This window comes from Thamnophis sirtalis, unplaced genomic scaffold (assembly GCF_051295495.1).
Source record: "Thamnophis sirtalis isolate CommonGarterSnake01/CBP01778 unplaced genomic scaffold, rThaSir2_p1.2 scaffold_3, whole genome shotgun sequence".
NCBI lineage: Eukaryota > Metazoa > Chordata > Lepidosauria > Squamata > Natricidae > Thamnophis > Thamnophis sirtalis.
Window position 1 is genome coordinate 38,936,003 of NW_028261383.1, and position 18,499 is coordinate 38,954,501.

General features: G+C 41.2%; 1 protein-coding gene across 3 annotated transcripts in view; it reads right to left on the reverse strand.

The window, feature by feature from the left end:
- FAM107A (family with sequence similarity 107 member A) overlaps nt 1–18,499 on the reverse strand; it is a 75,746-nt gene that overhangs the window by 12,471 nt on the left and 44,776 nt on the right. For all 3 annotated transcript variants that reach the window (XM_087708775.1, XM_087708774.1, XM_087708776.1), the window contains one exon: nt 2,114–2,288. In XM_087708775.1, coding sequence (XP_087564901.1) covers nt 2,114–2,288 — 175 coding nt within the window. The remainder of the gene's footprint in view (nt 1–2,113; nt 2,289–18,499) is intronic.

The following is an 18,499-nucleotide window of genomic DNA, read 5'->3' on the forward strand; positions in this document are numbered from 1 at the left end:
GTTTCACATGCCATACTGTAGCATGGTTTGAGTACTGAGCTAATTTAAGGATTTTATACTGCAAAGTTTAAGATGTTGTCGAATTTTACTGATTGCTCTTTTCGATTTATTGTGTTTACCACCTCGGTTGGTTAAAAATGGATGGCTTATAAATATGGCAAACAAACAAACAGCTGTGTGATTAATTATTACAGTAAAGTTAAGTAAGTAGTAAACAAACGGAAGGGTTCAGATATTGTACGCTGTCCAGTCACTTTTTTGGTGAGATGGGCAGTCATATTCCCATCATGTCTCCGCTAACTCTTCTTTTCATCAGACTGAATAACCCAGATTCCCTCAGCCTGTATTTATAGTTCACAATGTGCTCCATATACCATTATTTTCCCAATCTTGTATCTAGATTTTGTATACTTTTATATTTGCATTTCAAAATGCTCTGCTTTCTTGAGGAGGTGGTTTATTAAACTAGTGGCTGTTGTTAAAGTACAACTGTTATTGAAAAGATATAGATCAGCAGCCCTCCTTTTAATTTCAGAATTGCATTTTTGAGATTTTATTTTTTAATCAAACTCCCATCGCATCAGGCCTTCTTTATTAGGTCTGGATGACTCACTCCATCTCCTACCTTTCTACTCTTTGCAAAGGAAAGTTGTGTTTCATAAAACTAATAAGGCTAGCAGATATGGCTGAGAAACCAACAGGATATTGGCCCGATCGTCTCTCTCTTTTCATCTAGACAGCTCTTGACGAGTCCATCATTTGCCTTTCATCTACAGATACATAGTATCTACCTTTCTGTGAGGCTTTGGAAAATCTCAGCTCGGTTTTGGTGTTCTTTGATGTTGCAGGGGACCAAATGAGGACAAAATGTTATCTGAATAATGAGAGAGCTTTTTTTCCAGGATTAAGAACGTATGTATGACTTTTAAATTTTTTTAAAAAAACTTCTTCAAAGTTTTATGTGGAGCTACACAATATCATCACAGATACATGATTCACAAAAATGTTAGTATATGTATCATATTTTGTAATAAATGCTGCCTTTCCATGATTAGCTGAATTATGCTCAATCCATTTTTTGAGGTTCACAAAAGAGCCTGGAGGCTAAATCATATGATGAATAGTGGATGGTGAAACTTTTTGGCACCAAGTGGGGGCTGTGCTCTGGAAAAGCTGAACTTCTGGGTTCTAGAGCACATGCACACCTGACAATCAGCTGGTTGGTGCATTTGCGCAGGGCGGTTTTCAGCACTGCCGTACACATGAAGGGATGGCGCTCCAGAAAAGTTGAACTTTTGAGTTCTGGCACGCATGCGCACCCAACAATCAACTGGCCGGTGTGCATGTGCACCCCATTTTTTGGCACTGACGTGCATGTGAAGGACAGCTGATCATTGCGCGCAAATGTGCACCAGAGACCCGGAAGACAAACAGGCAAGGCCATTTTACAGAAGGCAAATTCATTAGACAGAGTGACATAGCATCTGTTCAAGGTGTAAAAGCAGGGCTCTGAGAATCAAAATATAAAAATACTTCTTTGAACCTAAAAGAATGGAAAGATTAACTCCTTAATCAATTTCCCTACAAATGCAGGCATTCAAAAACAACATAGAACACAGTTGCCCCAATAAATGTAACCTGTTTTGCAAACCTCTTCTACCTGTAAGATTATCTGTACCTCATCTATGGCATAGGTATCATCAGGTTAGTATTAATTTTTAGACACCATGTATAGACAGATTTTCTGCAGATCAATTTATCACCAATGTGATAAATTTCAGGACCAAAAAAGAGCATCCATCACTGCTTTAATTGCTGCTGGTTGTTTTCTTTGAAATATAATAATTTGAGCCTGGATATTTGAGTTTCAAGTGAGAATTCTGTGTTGACTTGTTCCAGGATGCATTGGGTTAATTTCTTTTGGCTTCCCTGCTATACTCAGGGGTTATCTCCAATGTCAAAGTATTGATCAAAGTGTTAATATTCTATCCTACTTCTTCAACATTCTTTTTCATAGCATGTCTCAGACAAAACCAGAGATGTCACAGCACACATAATGCAATACCCACTCCATCCATCCTAAGGAAGCCTTTGGCTCCAACCCTCTGCTCACCTTCTGTGATTCATAAGTAGTTCCCGGTGAAGTTCTTGGTGGCTTTTTGAGGCTCTTACAGGATTGAGCAGCTTTTTAGGTTTGATAAGATCAGGGTTTCCATCAAGATAATCAGGATGAGTCATGATATTCCCAATATCAGGCCGCTCCGATTGTATTTCTGAATACATAGATGCTGGGGGAGGAAGAGACATCAGACAATGCATCACAACAACTGAAAGAAACTCTCAGAAATCAGGCATACATCAAACTCAAAACCTCCGGATTTTAAATTCCTATCTCTGAAGAAAGTCACTCATTTATATTGGCAATCGTACACTTTAATTTAGAATTATTTAGGCCAGTGGTGGGAGTCAATTTTTTTTTACTGCTGGTTCTCTGGGGGTGGCTTAGTGGGCGTGGCAGAGGAAGCATGCTGTAAAATCTCCATTCCCTCCCCACTTCAGAGGAAGGTTACTGCAAAATCCCCATTTCCTCCTGATCAGCTGGGACTCGGGAAGATGGGACGGGGCCAGTCAGAGATGGTATTTACTCAAATGCCAATACGAACTACTCAAAATTTCCGCTACCAGTTCTTCAGAACTGGTCAGAACCTGCTGAATACCACCTCTGATTTAGGCCCAGAAGACTAATTAAGTAAAATATCATTTGAACCCCTGTGATTTTGATTAGTACAAGTGGTAGACGTGCAGGGACACTGTATTACTACTAGAATTTTGGAGAAACAATATCAGTTTCTCTCATTTTCTAATTTGTGTTAATATTTTAGCAATCAAAGTAAATCAATCTCTTCCATGCCTAAACTCTCTCATGTACATAGTCATAAATGAATGATAATAATTCTAAATTGAATAAAAATTCTTCGGTTTGCAATTGGTTCCAGAAATACAAATTTGGAATTGCTTTCCTTCAAGTGCATGCTATCCAAATTTCTCCCCTCCCCTAGTCAGTGCTGAGAGCCACATCTACCTGTAAATGACTTCTTTAACTTGGAAGCAGATCATGCCTAGCTCAGGATCATAATGCACAAAAGTTTGTACGCTCATCAAAAAGCCACACTAGCTTCCTACAACCAGAAGTCCCCTTCATAAATTGGAACGACAACACCTAGAATCCCTGATCGGCGTGGCAAATGGTTGGTATGCTCATGTTTATGTTTTCATCTGATATGTGAGATTTATGTGATAAGATTTAAACCCCATCTTTTCTCTGAGAGTTTATACATAAATTGAACAAACAAGAGGCAGAAGGAGTGGCAGTTAAAAAAAATGTTTTGGCTTGATGCATGTTGAAAAATGTATTCCCTTTTAAAGAGTTCATCTGGAATGCCCCCAAAACATTTCCTCTTCCTCTTCACTGCAAGTCCTCCTCTTTCATCAGTCTCCCATAACTGTAACCATGTGGGGTGGAGCAGACTCTGCAAGATAAGCAACTCAGCTAATCTATGGCTGAAAGTGGACATGGATCTGAGTCTCTCTGGACAATCTAAAAGCTTTAATTGTCTGTCTCCTGAAGGAACGATCCTGGAAAAATATACTTCAGATGGCCATAGATATCTGGTTGACATGGACATGGGATGACTGGGAGGCATTCAATAGAGGGAGAGAGAGAGAGGGAAAGAGGGAGAGGGGCGAGAGAGAGGAGGAAGAGAGAAGGAGGGAGAGGGGGAGAGAGAGGGAGGGAGAGAGAGAAGGAGGGAGAGGGAGGGAGAGAGGGAGGCATATTCAAGTAATGTTTATTTTGAAAACCTATACAGAGCTACAGCAGCACTTGATCCCTTTCCATGATGCTCTTCTACCTCTCCCTTTCTGATTGTTGAACTTGTTCTATTTTTTAATCAAATATCTCCAGAGTCCAATAGGAAGCTGAAAGGGAGATGGGCACATTTAGTACTGAAAAACAGAAAACGTTCATAGTTATTTTTTTTTTTGTAAAAGGAGAAAGTGACTCAATTCATACCACCACAACGGTTCCCTCCTGCCTTGGTACAATGACAGGTCTCTCTGATGGCTATGGAAAAAAGACCCAAGCAAAGCCAACCGCCATGGATTACATCCCTATAATTGGGGTGAAAAGTTCAGTGCTACAATTAAGCACCACAGGAGGAATAAGGGGGTCTTGTGACTCCTTTCACCAAGTACGAGAAGGTTTTATTACCACTTTGGTCCAAGGAAATTGCTAACAGTGTGGAAAGCCACAAGGGAGGTTGCCTATTTATCTCACTCCATTTTTTTCAAGAAAGATTTTCTGGTTATGCTTTGAAATGATGCAGACTATTTCTGTAACTTGGAAAACTCAACTTGGTTTGGGAGTCCACAAACTATAGGGGAGGGTAGCTGAGTCTAATATAGCTCCTGGAGAGTTACAGCACTAAGGCTGAAGAATTTGCATTAAAACCCTTGTGCTGCCAATACCTGGGAATAGCATTGAACTCCCAATGCTATTTTAGAACAATTAAAACCAGAATTTTGCCTAGTAAAAACAAGCCCATTAATAAAATACAGGAATCAGGAAGGCTGTGTCTTACCAATTCAAGATTTAGAAATGTTTGCCTAAGGAAAGTGTTTTATTTGCTTTTACAGGCAGATGGTTATTTTCAAGATGTTGCAATACCCGATATTCTAAAGACCATGGGTTTGGGACACAGAAATGGGAGAAGAAATTTGCAAGGGTAATACGGAGGAGACAAGATTCATTATACGCATTGTCAGGCCTGCAGCCATACTTACTTGTGGATCTTAGGCCTGCCACACTTTTCTATTATTCTACTATGCATTTTCTATAGTGGAAAAATGGGAAGGGGGATTATATGGAGTTAGATGATATGTAGCCATAACAAAATTCTTTCTAGAAAGCCAAGGTCATCCTTTGTCTCTGCACCTCTGCACCTGACCAGAACTGGATGGGTGGAAGCTGCCAGCATGGCAGTGGGAGATTGGATCATGTGATGGGCTTGTGGGTGTGGGGGCAAGATCTTGAACTTTCAAGTGGGTGGGAAAACTGGGAAGCCTTCAGATTCGGGTTTTCCCAGATATGCCAACATGGCTCTCTTAATGAATTGGAACTTTGAGCAATACTTTGTCTTGGACTCTGATTTACTTCTGGATGCTATCTGGAACCCTGACATGAACATGAGTATGTAATACCCAGGCTCAAATCAATAGAAAAGTGAAGGAAAGCCAAACTGAACACCATTTATGATGTATATCAAATAAATGATCCACAGTTCCACAGTTCATAGCAAAAGCAGATGATGAAATGCTGCCTACCTCAACCTGGTGCCCTCCAGAGACCTTGGATCTGCATGAGTGGTTGCCACGTTAGTATAGTATAGCCTTTATTGTCATTGTACATGATGTATACAACAAAATTGGTTAGAGACAGATTGTACACTGTATTCACTTTACAACAATGGAAAAATGCTATTAAGCCATCCATGGCTTCTTGATGAAAAAGATGAGATCCCTTTATTGGATCAGACACGTAACAAAACTTGATGCAGAGGGCCAATTGCTCAAGAGGGAGGCTATTCATCCTTTAAATAAAACGACTCCCATCATTCTCACTTCTGGGTAAGTGGGGTCATTGCACCCTTCTCCAAGAAGAAAAAGGATTCATGTACAGACAGCAGAAAAACATCTGTGATGTTCTCCCTCAAATATGTGGGCAGCAAGTGAGGTGGTATGATTAGGGAAGGACTGGTAACTCAGTGATAGACCCCACTGTTTGCCCATGAAGGATTCCATTTTAGTTCCCAGAATTTATTTTTATTTATTTATTAAATTTATATGCTGCCCATCATGCCTAAGAGGCAACTCTTAGGTGGTTTACAACAAAGTATCTCAACTTTGAAGTATTTCTGTCCGATATCCTAGAGCAGTGGTCCCTAGCCTTTTCAGGTTGGCAGCCTGGCACGGGGGGGGGGGGGGGGGAAGAGCAGATGCTTTTGCATGAGGGGCAGGCACATGTGTGTGTGCATAGCTTCCTTTGAGTGAATGCCAGGTGCACGTGCCCGGCGCTTGTGTGAGTGGGGCTGCATGCATGAGCTCCCAGGGCTCGAGTGAGTGGAGCTATGTATGCATGTACACTCACCTGTTTCTTGCGGGGCCTGGGTCCAAATGGTCTGTGGCCCACTCCTGGGCTGTGGCCTGGAGACCCCTGCCCTAGAGAGCTCCTGCCAACATCATAACTCACCATAAAGCAGCTGAACCAGATAAGCCATGGAGCTAAGTTATCACAGACTTTTGAGGCAGAGTCCCTCAAGCACACTGAAAGGGGCCTTTTCTTCTGTAACTTACATTAGATGGTCTTCCTGAACCTGCAATTTGTTTCTTCTTTCCCAATTTCAATACAGTCACCCCAGCCCTTCTGCAAGAAATAGTCTTCTTATGCTTCACCCTCGTTTTTTGTCCTCATCTCTGCTCTGAAAGGTAAATTGGGTTGAGATGCAGTCAAGAGTGGGCTTCAAAATTTTTAGCAAGGGGTTCTCTGTCCGGTTGCTGGGTGGGTGTGGCCATGGTGGGCGTGGCCTAGCCAGCCTCCTGCACCATAGTTTGGGGGGGGGGGCATTTTTGCCTTCCCCGGGTCTCCAGAGGCTTTCCTCGGGTTCAGGGATGGTGAAAATGGCCTCCCCAGGTTCTGGAGGCCGGAAATGGCCCGATTCAGGCCTTCCCAAACTTCTGGTAGGCCCATTTTTTGCCATCTCCGAGCCTCCCTGCACTTCCCTGCATCCAAAACAGGCTGCATGGGGACTCCTGGGAGGGGAGGGGTGGGTGGGTGAGTGGGATTTGGGGGTTCTCCAAACTGCAAATAATCTTAGCTAGAGGTTCTCCCGAACCCCTGTGAACCCCCAGCAGCCCACCCTTGGATGCAGTACTAGGCCTCATGCCTGGAGATTTATATCTTCTGGGCTTAATCTGATGCTGTGATCAACATCTCCTATCATCTCTCTCTTTTACACAAAAGTGCCTTTGGCAAAGGAAACTGCCTTTCTGTTAATGCACTGTTTTGTCCTTGAATTATGTAAGTCCTAAGGTTGTTTCAGACCAGATACTGCTATGGACAAAAACAGTCTTCAATAGGGAGTGTGATATGTTTTTTTTCTCTTTGTGTGTGCATGTGTGTAAAATTATGTCCCTTTTTGTAAACATGAGATGAAAAGCAAAGTGACAGAGCTGAGGAATGTTTTCATGTTCCCTTGTTGCTTGCAATAACCAAGAATTTCTATTAAGACCTTTTCTTGTAAAATGAGAGGTACTGAAAGACACAGTTCCTAGTCACCTTGGCAGGAGAAGAAAGGAATAATTCAGACCACTCTTCTGTAAACTTTTTTCTAATAACTTTTTATTAAAGTTTACAGTTACAAAGATAAAAAGAATTAATGCAAACTAAGAAAAATATGAGAGTTAAAAACAAAGAAAAAACATAATAAAGAAAAAAGGGATATATAAAAAGATGACTTCCCCACTTCATCGTAAGAACAAAGAATTTCAGTAACTTACCACTGATTAGCATCAACAACAAAATATTTCTTCTGTGACCATTTTGTTCCTTAAAAAGGAGAAGGAATTTTTTGCAAAAAGGTTGAATTGGTTTGTTACTTGCTCAAGATCTTTAAAATCACACGGCATAAGGGCACAGGAGAGAAATTCAGGGCTGGCATTTGCAGCTCCTTTGCTTATTGAAATTGCTGCTTGCTAATTTGAAGCCGAATGAAGCAATTTTTATTTTAATGGTAGAGATGTCTCAACTTTCAGCTCCGGTTGATAACACCAGAGAACACCAGTTCAACCAGAGAACCTGGTAGCAAGGCCAAGGGTAGTTCCTGGTATCCAGCAACAGATTCTTAGGAGCTTTGTTATCCCAACAGTGATGGAAAAAGAAATCCAGCTAGCCATTTTAATGGGAATCAAGGGACCCAAAAGCCAAAATGAGGCCCTCACAAAGTGTTTCTCAACCTTGGCAACTTTAACATGGGTGGACTTCAACTCCCAGAATTCCCCAGCTGGCTGGGGAATTCTGGGAGTTGAAGTCCACCCATGTTAAAGTTGCCAAGGTTGAGAAACACTGTCTTCATGCCTTACTTTCCTCAGAATTCCGACCAATTTATTTGGGAAAGAAATTGCTATGCAACCACGCCTAATTTTTTTGATCTAGAACAGGGGTGTCAAATTCACAGCCCAGATGCATCACACGGTGGCCACGCCCACCTCCATTTTAACAAAGGGGGAAAAGTCACGATATGACACATGACACTGCGAGTCTGACACCCCTGATCTAGATCTTGCCCAACTTCTTACACCACTTCACTTGTCTCTGACATAGACCTACTCTGGATTTCAATTGCCAGATTTTTTTTTTTTTAGGCTCTGACATTTCTATCTTGACGTATTCTGATCTCCACCACTTGTGCAGATGACAGTTCTGGATGGGCACACCTTTCAGAGAACCATCCTTAAATTCTGTGGGCATTTTTTAATATGGTGAGACAAGGCCTACCACCAACAGACCTACCGTCTCGGCTTTTCTCACCTATTTGAGGTATTGAGCAATACAGACACAAGATTGATGTAAGTAGGTTTAGCTGAAGCAGGAATCTTCTTAAAATAGGACCCTTCTTGAAGGAAGGTTAGTAGGCTCAATTTAAATGCCCCCATAAACGAGGCATAGAACATGCAGAGGAAATTGATGGACATTTGAGCCTTAGAACTTTAGAAGCTTCACATTGTACTCTGCCCCATTTTCATTCTGATGTTTTGCAGATTATAAGTTCCAGACAAATCCTATAAAATTATAGTCTGAGAGCTGTCCTAGTTCTTATATTCAATTCCAGACCTCCAGTTTTGATTTTTTTTCCCTGAGAGAGAGAACAATTATGTAGCTGATAAGAAAAACTCAGACTACTATTACTTCCCCCACCGTGGCATCTGCTGCTCATTTTGCTTAATGGTAGGCCTGAACCTATTTTTATACAAAATCCCTTTCTGCTGTCCTATTTACTGCAATTGATTGTGTGAATTCTGCACCACATATTATGCATTTTTCCTTGCTCATTAGTCATGTTCCAAAGAGCAGGAAATAAATTATGAATCCTATTACACCGGTATAATATTACATGTTCTCTTGTGTAAGGGAACAAATTTTTAATGCTCACAATTCATGTGAAGGTAAATCTTTACAAAAATACCAAAAAGTTGCTAGTTAGAAAAATGGCTTTTACTTCCTTGCACTGCTTCAGTCACAGAAGGAACAAGTTCTCAGCTTTTCCACTTGAAAAGATCTCTAAATTTACAAAGTTTCTCAAAAAGAAATTTAGCTTGGTTTTATGGCTTGGATACCCATTTCAAATTAAAAGAGTTTCTGTGTATTAAGGTTTCAGCTGTCCATGTCCTAAGAAATTAAACATGGCTGCATTAAAAGCTGTAAAATCTCTATGGATATGGCAGTTCATGTGTCAAGATAAACATTTACAGCAGATACTGAAGGCAGAACTTACGGCTGTCTATATCGTTCTGAACTATACACATTCTTTACAATTGGTCCAGTGGTGGGATTCAATTTTTTTTTACTACTGGTTCTGTGGGTCTGGCTTGGTGGGCGTGGCATGGCTGGGTGGGTGTGGCATGGCTTGGTGGGCGTGGCAGAGAAAGGATTCTGTAAAATCTCCATTCCCTCCCCACTCCAGCGAAAAGTTACTGCAAAATTCCCATTCCCTCCTGATCAGCTGGGACTCGGGAGGCAGAGAATAAATGGGGGTGGGGCCAGTCAGGGGTGGTATTTACCGGTTCTCTGAACTACTCAAAATATCCACTACCGGTTCTCCAGAACTGGTCAGAACCTGCTAAATACCACCTCTGAATTGGTCATGTTGGTTGAACAGCTGGGATTTGTAGTGCAGTGACTATTAGGTCAATAATTCCACACCTTTAATTTAGAGCGTCTGCCATCTACTTGATGGATATCAGCTTGCATTTATTCATTTGTATCTCACCTTTATTATTTTTAGAAAAAAACTCAAGACAGCAAACATATCCAGTATTTCTCCTCTTATTTTCCACACACAAAAACCCACCTTTCCATGGCTAAGGCAGGACTTGAAGCCCTTTTTACCATCTCTCACTTTCTAGCCTGCCGTCTTGACCACTAGTCAAACCGGCTCTCTGACATTATCCCTGTACCCCATCGGTGCCAAACTAAAGACCCAGGGGGCCAGATCCAGCCCATGGGGTGTTTAAATCTGACCCCAGGGGCCACCCTGGAAACAGTGAAGAACCTGCGGTGCCCATGTCAGAGAAAATGGAGCTTGGGGATGGGTGGGTTGTGTCACCCTCCCGAGCTCTGTTTTCACTGGCAGAGGGTTGCAAGAGGCTGTCACAGCCAAAAACGCAGCTCGCAAGGGCTGTGGGTGGCACTCTCAAGCTCACTTTTTTGCTAGCAGATGGTTGCAAGAGGCCATAGCAGCTGAAAACGGAGCTTGGGAGCCCATTTTTGCTGGAAGTGCGCTTGGGCCACAACAGCCGCCCCTGACACAAGTGATGTTGAGCTGGCCATGCCCATGGTGGCCATGTCCACCTTAGCCCCCCAAGGTCAAACACAACCTCAATGAAATTGAATTTGACATCCCTGCACTACCCTGATGGTCAGTAGATTGATAAGAGTTTTAGGGATTTCTGGGAACTGGCCAACCAAAAATACATTAGAGCTTTATAAATGTTTTGATTCATCCATGCGTTTTCTTTGTGATTTCAGGCAAAACCACCAGAACTTGCACACTTTACACAAGGGCCTTGGGGGAATATTGTTAGCAGTGCAAATCGATAATCATTATATGCAAAGGCCAGAGTACCTCAAAATACTATTAAAATGCTATTAAAAGATTGAAAAAGGACAGAATCTTGATGCTAAAATTCCTTGAACGATTTCTTGAAAGATTGACTGGATCCCTGAAAGTTCACCGTGATTAAGGTATGTACTCCTACAACAAGTTGAGCAAGTATTCAACAAATTTAATCTTGAATTGAAGGTGGGGCATCACAGCCTTTTGCTGGCACGCGCCTGCTCTGTCTCAAAGTTCATGCATCTCATCATCCTCTTTAAATATTTTAAATGCCTCAAGAGCAGTGGTGACGCAGTGGTTAGAATACAGTGTTGCAGGCTAACTCGGCCCACAGTCGGAAGTTCAATCCTGATGGGCTTGAGGTTGACTCAGTCTTCCATCCTTTTGAGATCAGTAAAATGTGGACCCTGATTCTTGGGGGCAATATGCTGACTCTGTAAACTGCTTAGGCAGGGCTGTAAAGGTACGGTCCCCAACCTTTGCGGCTTGGCAGCCCGAGGGGAGTGGTGGTTTGGAGAGGAGAACTATATATCTCCAACAGCTGGGTAAGCCCACATGGTAGAGAAGGGTTCTAGAACTCATATGTAGAGAAAACCAGGTCAAAGGGCAAATCTTGTAGTCCTTTTCCCACAACTGCCCTGCCCTTTGGAATGCTGGTCCCGATGCTGAGATATGGTAATTAGAAAAAAAAAGTTTATATTTACATTCATTGAAGAGAAAGAGATTGCAAGAGAGTAAGCAGACACACAGTGGGGAAATATACATGAAAGGCAATGCAACAGAACCGGCTGTTTGCCTAAGGTGCTTGCTGCCAGCCTTTGAGGAAGCAAACAAAGGCCTTTAATGTGAAACTGTTTAGGGTCATGTCAGTTTCAGCCAGCAGCTTCCAAGCACCCAGCTTCTAATCAATTAAGATCACAGAGCTCAAGTTAACTTTTTAAAATCTGAGATGGAGAAAAACAGCTCAGGAAGAGAACTCTTTGTTCTGTGAGGAAGCAAAAAAAAAAAAAAAGAGGGGGGAATATGCCTGGGCCAGGCACAGGACCAGATGTGGCTTCCTACCTGTTTACACCTGTTCGGCCGAGTACGTAGTAACTTGGATGGCCATGCCCCTGAACTGGTTCTATCGGCAGCGCCATACGTGGCACCATTTTGTTTTTTTACCTACAGGTTTTTACCTACTGCACATGCACCTGTAGTGTGTGCGCCCCCAAAGTGCGTTGCTAGTTACTGCTAGTGTGAATGAACTAGCAGTACAAGAAGCCGGAACCCACCCCTGCACAGGACAATGGTACTAACAGACTTTAATTGTGAACATGAGAGAAGCATTATTTGCAAAGTTACTTCTTTATCATTGTAATTGCAAACATTAACTGTCTAAGGCAATTGCTAACTGAGGATTACTCATAATGCAAATCATAAGTAGTTTCTTCTGTGAACACTTTTAAAATCATCAAAAGCTAGCATGTATTGTCAACAGTACCTTTTGCCTGACATATCTTTATCCAAGGTGCTTCCATTATAGATTGTGGAAATGCTGATGTAATATATCTTGGTTTCATAAAAGTGTTGGATGAAGTACCCCATGACATTTGGATTCTCAAGCTACTTGGCTATGGTTGCGTAGCATGACAAGGAAGTGGCTATATATTACTGGTTGAAAATTGCGCTCAAAAATATTTATTTTTGTGGCGCAGTGGTTAAATGCAGCACTGCAGGCTACTGCTAGATCAGCAGGTCAGCGGTTCAAATCTCACCGGCTCAGGGTTGACTCAGCCTTCCATCCTTCCGAGGTGGGTAAAATGAGGACCCAGATTGTTGGGGGCAATATGCTGACTCTCTGTAAACCGCTTAGAGAGGCCTGAAAGGCCTATGAAGCGGTATATAAGTCTACTGCTATTGCTATTATTGCTATTTATCAACTGGAGGGAGATACAGAGAATGTCCTATTGATTTCAGTTCTGGACTTGAACATTTCAACATTTGTGTTTATAACTTGGAGGAAGAGATGGAGGGAATGCTTATGAAATTTGCAAATGACATAAAATTTGGAGGGATAACTACCATAATACTAGAAAACAGAAATAAAATGCAGAATCCTATTACCGTATTTTTCAGAGTATAAGATGCACCGGAGTATAAGATGCACCAAGGTTTTGAAGAGGCAAATTTTTAAAAAAAGTTTTTGCACTCTGCAAACCTTCCAAAATTGGCCCATTTTTTGCAAAAATGGGCCCGTTTCCCCCATGAAAAGGGTATGAAAAGCCCTTAGGAGGCTTGTAGAGTGTTCCCGGGGGTGGGAGCCAAAAACAAGCAAAAAAACGGTCTGTTTTTCGCGAAAACAGGCCAGTTTTTTGTCAAAAAACGGGCATTAGGAAGCTTATAGAGTGTTCCTGGAGGCTGAGGGGTGTGTGGCAAAATTGAGCAAAAAATGGCCTCCTCAGCCCCCAGGAGCTCTCTGAAAGCCTCTATAAAGCTATGTACGGCCATTTTGGTGAAGAGGCAGGGTTTCAGGAGGCAACAAATGCTGTATTCAGTGTATAAGACACACCCAGATTTTCAGCCTCTTTTTTGAGGGAAAAAGGTGCATCTTATACTCTGAAAAATACGATAATAAGTTAGGACAGTGATGGTGAACCTTTTTGGCACTGAGCACTCAAACTGGAACGTGTGTGCATTTGTGTTCACATGCTGGAACATTGGAAACTCAAAGACCAGCTGCCTGACGCACACATGCCTGTTTTGGGGGCCATTTTCATGCCATTTTTCGGCCATTTTCATGCCATTTTTCGGGCTGTTTTCAGGCTGTTTTCATGCCATTTTTGTAATGGTCTTCACAGGCACAAGCTGGTCTTCGCAAGTGCCAGAGTGCCAGAAAACAGCCTGAAAACAGCCCAGAAAACAACCTTGGTTTTGGCAGTTTTCAAGCCATTTTCTGGTGCTCCAGCACCCGTGAAGAGCAGATGGCGACGGCGCGCATGTGCCACCTCTGGCGTGCCATAGGTTCGCCATCACAGAGTTAGGATATGGACTGAAACTAATAAGAGTTCCATTTTATAGAAATTGGGAAAAAGAAGTGAAATACATAAGAATGGTGAGACTTGTCCTTGTGAAAATATGTAAGTATGGTGAGACCATGCTTGTTCTTGTGAAAAGTCTCAGAATAGTAAATTACAAATTGAGTATGAGTCAGCAATGTGAGACAAACAGGCAAGAAGTTCAGGACATGTTCAGAGAATATGGCACAGAGACAGGGATTTAAGTTATAGGAAGACAGATTCCAAATAAATGTTGAAAAAAATTATTTCTGACTGTAAAACAGTTTGATAGGAGAATGACTGAGGGAGCTAATAGCCTTTCCTTAACTGGATGTGTTCAATTGGATGCTAGACATATACCTGTTAGGATGATTTAATTTGGATTTCTTCATTGAGAAAAGCTTTGGACCTGAAGATCTAAACAGTGGCTCCCAGTTACAGATAGTCCGCAGTTTAGTATCAGTTGCTTGGTAACTGTTTGATGTTATGATAGACTCTCCAAAAGATTTTTAACTAGGTTCCAGTTCACGTGACTATATTTTGGACATTCAGCAACCATCCCACATTTTTACAGCTGTTTGCAACATCCATGCTCACATGACTACAATTTACAACATCTTTGCTGAAAATTACTTCCAATTTTCAGAATTTACTTCTGATTTCCAGACAAAAAATGCTCATAGTTAACAATGGATTTGCTTAACAACCATGGCATTTGCTTAATGACCTCTAGAAAAAAACAACAACAGGTCAGTCATCATCATCCAGTCAGAGCTGAAGAAGCTTCTTGGATGAGAAACAAAACGTCTTCAAAAGAAAAAAAACAAGAAAAGTCCACCTGGATGATTGAGGATCTCCGTAGAATTTTAGATAATCACTTTGGGATGAACACTCTTCAAATGGTGGAGGAGGTTGAATGGATTTCCAGAAAAATTTCAGACTACAGGAACCTTTTGCACTTCAGCTTGAGATGCAGACAACACAGACTCATCCCTAACAGCCCGTGCCTGTCTTCAACGGTGAAGGGACACAGGGCAGAAAACATCTGCAGCCAAGAAGGCTCCACACCCATTTGCACTACTTAGGTGACCCTGAGGACAGAGATAAACCTCCAAGTGGACTCAATGACTCTATAAAAGTATGCAAATAACCAGCTGTCTGCAAAGAGTATAAATCCTTCCATTCCCACCCATACAGTAAGAGCTGAAAAAGCTTCTTGGACGAGAAGCGAAAAGTCTTCAAAAGGAAACAACAAGAAAGTCCAATTGCCTCCCAAAAAAGCACCTTTGGGCCAGATCAGTTATGTGACTACTTGCTTGTACAACCCTCATGACTAATGATCATAATTGCCAGGCTCAATTACAGTCGTACATTGAGGACTATCTATGTGTCTTCCCATTCTCATAATCTTCTGAAGGACTTGAAGAATTAGCCTCACCATTCACTCTGCAGTTTCTACCACCTCACTCTCATGTTGAAGGAAACAGTATATTCACAAAGGTTAGTGTGAGCAAGAGAGTGAATGCAGTGGCTTTGTGGAGGTGGCCTTAATTTATCCTCCTGAATTTGCATTATATAGATAGACTATGAGAGCCACAGATAAATATTTCATACACATTCCCTGAACCACACAGACTGACCACTGCATAGTTTTCTAGTAGTAGCAATAGCACTTAGACTTATATATACACTATATTGCCAAAAGTATTCGCTCACCTGCCTTTACTCGCATATGAACACTGTAAGTGACATCCCATTCCTAATCCATAGGGTTCAATATGACGTTGTTCCACCCTTTGTAGCTATAACAGCTTCAACCCTTCTGGGAAGGCTGTCCACAAGGTTCAGGAGTGTGTTCATGGGAATTTTTGACCATTCTTCCAGAAGCGCATTTGTGAGGTCACACACTGATGTTGGACGAGTTTACGTGGCCTACCACTTCATGGCGGAGTTGCTGTCGTTCCCAAACACTTCAACATTCTTATAATACAGCTAACAGTTGCCTGTGGAATATTTAGGAGTGAGGAAATTTCATGACTGGATTTGTTGCGCAGGTGGCATCCTATCACAGTTCCACGCTGGAATTCACTGAGCTCCTGAGAGCGACCTGTTTTTTCACAAATGTTTTTAAAACAGTCTGCATGCCTAGGTACTTGATTTTAGCAATAGCAATAGCAGTTAGACTTATATACCGCTTCATAGGGCTTTCAGCCCTCTCTAAGCGGTTTACAGAGTCAGCAAATTGCCCCCACAATCTGGGTCCTCATTTTACCCACCTCGGAAGGATGGAAGGCTGAGTCAACCTTGAGCCAGTGAGGTTTGAACCACCGAACCGCCAAACTAGCAGTCAGCTGAAGTGGCCTACAGTACTGCACTCTACCCACTGCGCCACCTTGGCTCTTTTATACACCTATGGCCATGGAACACCTGATTCTGATTATTTGGATGGGTGAGCGAATACTTTTGGCAATATAGTGTATCTTCATAGACCTATATTTATCTTTCAATCTTGTGCCCATTAAAGATCCCATCATCCTATAAAGATCTCAAATTCTCCCTGCAAAAAACATACTTTATTTCAACAAGCAAATATAATACGTGCCTGGGAAAAGTTTCTCATATTTTGCTACCTTTACTCATGGCAGTTGCTACATCAGAGAAGCTGACATCATCATGGTCCATTAAACAAAGCTTATCATTTTGCTTGCCAAGTACAAATATCAAATACAAAAAAAGGTTGCCATACCAACTCAGTTTCTTCCTTGTTAAGATTTCATTCCCAAGTCTGATCTTTGACAAAATCTTGTTTAACAGGAAGTTGAGTAGTGGTAGTGGGGAAAGGCTAACTAAAAATATTTTAAAATATTTTTTTAAATTCCACACAAAACTAGTCCTTTTAAAAATGGACACTATCTTTCACGTAAATTTCCTCTAAGGTTAGGAGGGCTATAGTGAAGGAAACATGTTGTTTTTTAATCATTTGACTTGAAAAGATGGGGCATTAACATGATAAAACAGTTCCTTATCTAATTCTGAACTAACACTAAAAGTAGGCACTATGACGATTGCTGGGGTGAAATATGAAGGCGTTTGAAGAGGATTTCACTATTTTAAAAGACTTCTAAAATCCAACCCAGCTAACTATTAGGAACAGCTGATTTATTCTTTTGATGTTGCAACAAGTTGATGTGGTGATCTCATTGTGTAGACTAATTGGTTTAAAAGCTTTATCGCCCCCACATTACACATCTGGTAGAAAGCACTATAAATGTGGATGACTCAAACTCTTTTGCTACCAACAGCTTTGAAAGAGAACTGGTTCCTCAGAAGAGTTTATAGCAGGGGTGTTCAACCTTGGCACGGTTGGTATGGCTGGCTGGAGAATTCTCGGAGTTCAAGTCCACAGGTCTTAAAGTTGCCAAGGTTGGTCATCCCTAGTTTATAGAATTAGCTTGAGAATATTGCAGCAAGGGCTATATTCATGTTACTATCAGGGATTTGTAAAAAATATCAACTTAATTGAGAAGCAATATCCAACCACTATGATATATCAATTGTCTACTTATCTAATTTTATAGGGCTAGCCTAGATATTTTGGGGTCTAAGGACACTTAGTGTCAGTGGACATTTTCCTTGGTGCCCACCAGACTACCTACAATCTCTGACTTCACTGCTTTTTGATACTTTTTATGGCACTTAACAGCACGCTTAATTGGTTAATTAAAGATACAATGGCTTACAAAATTTATAAAATGATACAATCCTCAATGTGATCCAAATTATTCCTTCAAGTTATCACAGCAGGTTGGGAATAGAATAATATCTAAAAATGATCACCTGTATGGTAGAAAATGTCTATACGGGAACTGCATGGTCAAGTTATTTGAGAATAGCAGCTCCATGTGCAAAACCGACTTAAGCACATACATGGGAGAGATTTTTAGGTTTAGATGAAGGACAAACTGCACGTCATATGCTTTAGAAGAAACAATTGAGGCAGCAGAAGCAAAGAAAGAAGATAACAAATAAACATTGTTAGCAGTAGATAATGAGTATTCTTTGGGAAGGGGAGAAACAATGTCTTGAATGCTCAGTCCACCCAAATTCATGGAAATTTCTGAGCTGCAAAATGACTTCTGGATGAAATGTTACAATATCCATAATACAGCAAATAGAAACTCGCTAAATATTTTAAACTATATGTCTTATAGTGATAGGTTGTTTGAAAGACTCTCAGGCTTAACCATCATGAGAGGTTTATGAGTAAACCTATATCTGATTTCTAAAGTTACCAGAGTTGATGAATCCCCTTCTTTTTCAACAAATCAATTTCCTCCAAAATTATGCAAATTGAAATCTCATAAAAATATTTTACTAGTCCACATGACAAGTGAAATAAATGTAGAAATCATATAATTCCCTGTAAGCAATTTTGCCCTAATTTTAATCCATTGCACTGCTTCAAAAAACACATCAATTATTCAGTCTTGTACATCCCTCTCTAAAATCTTT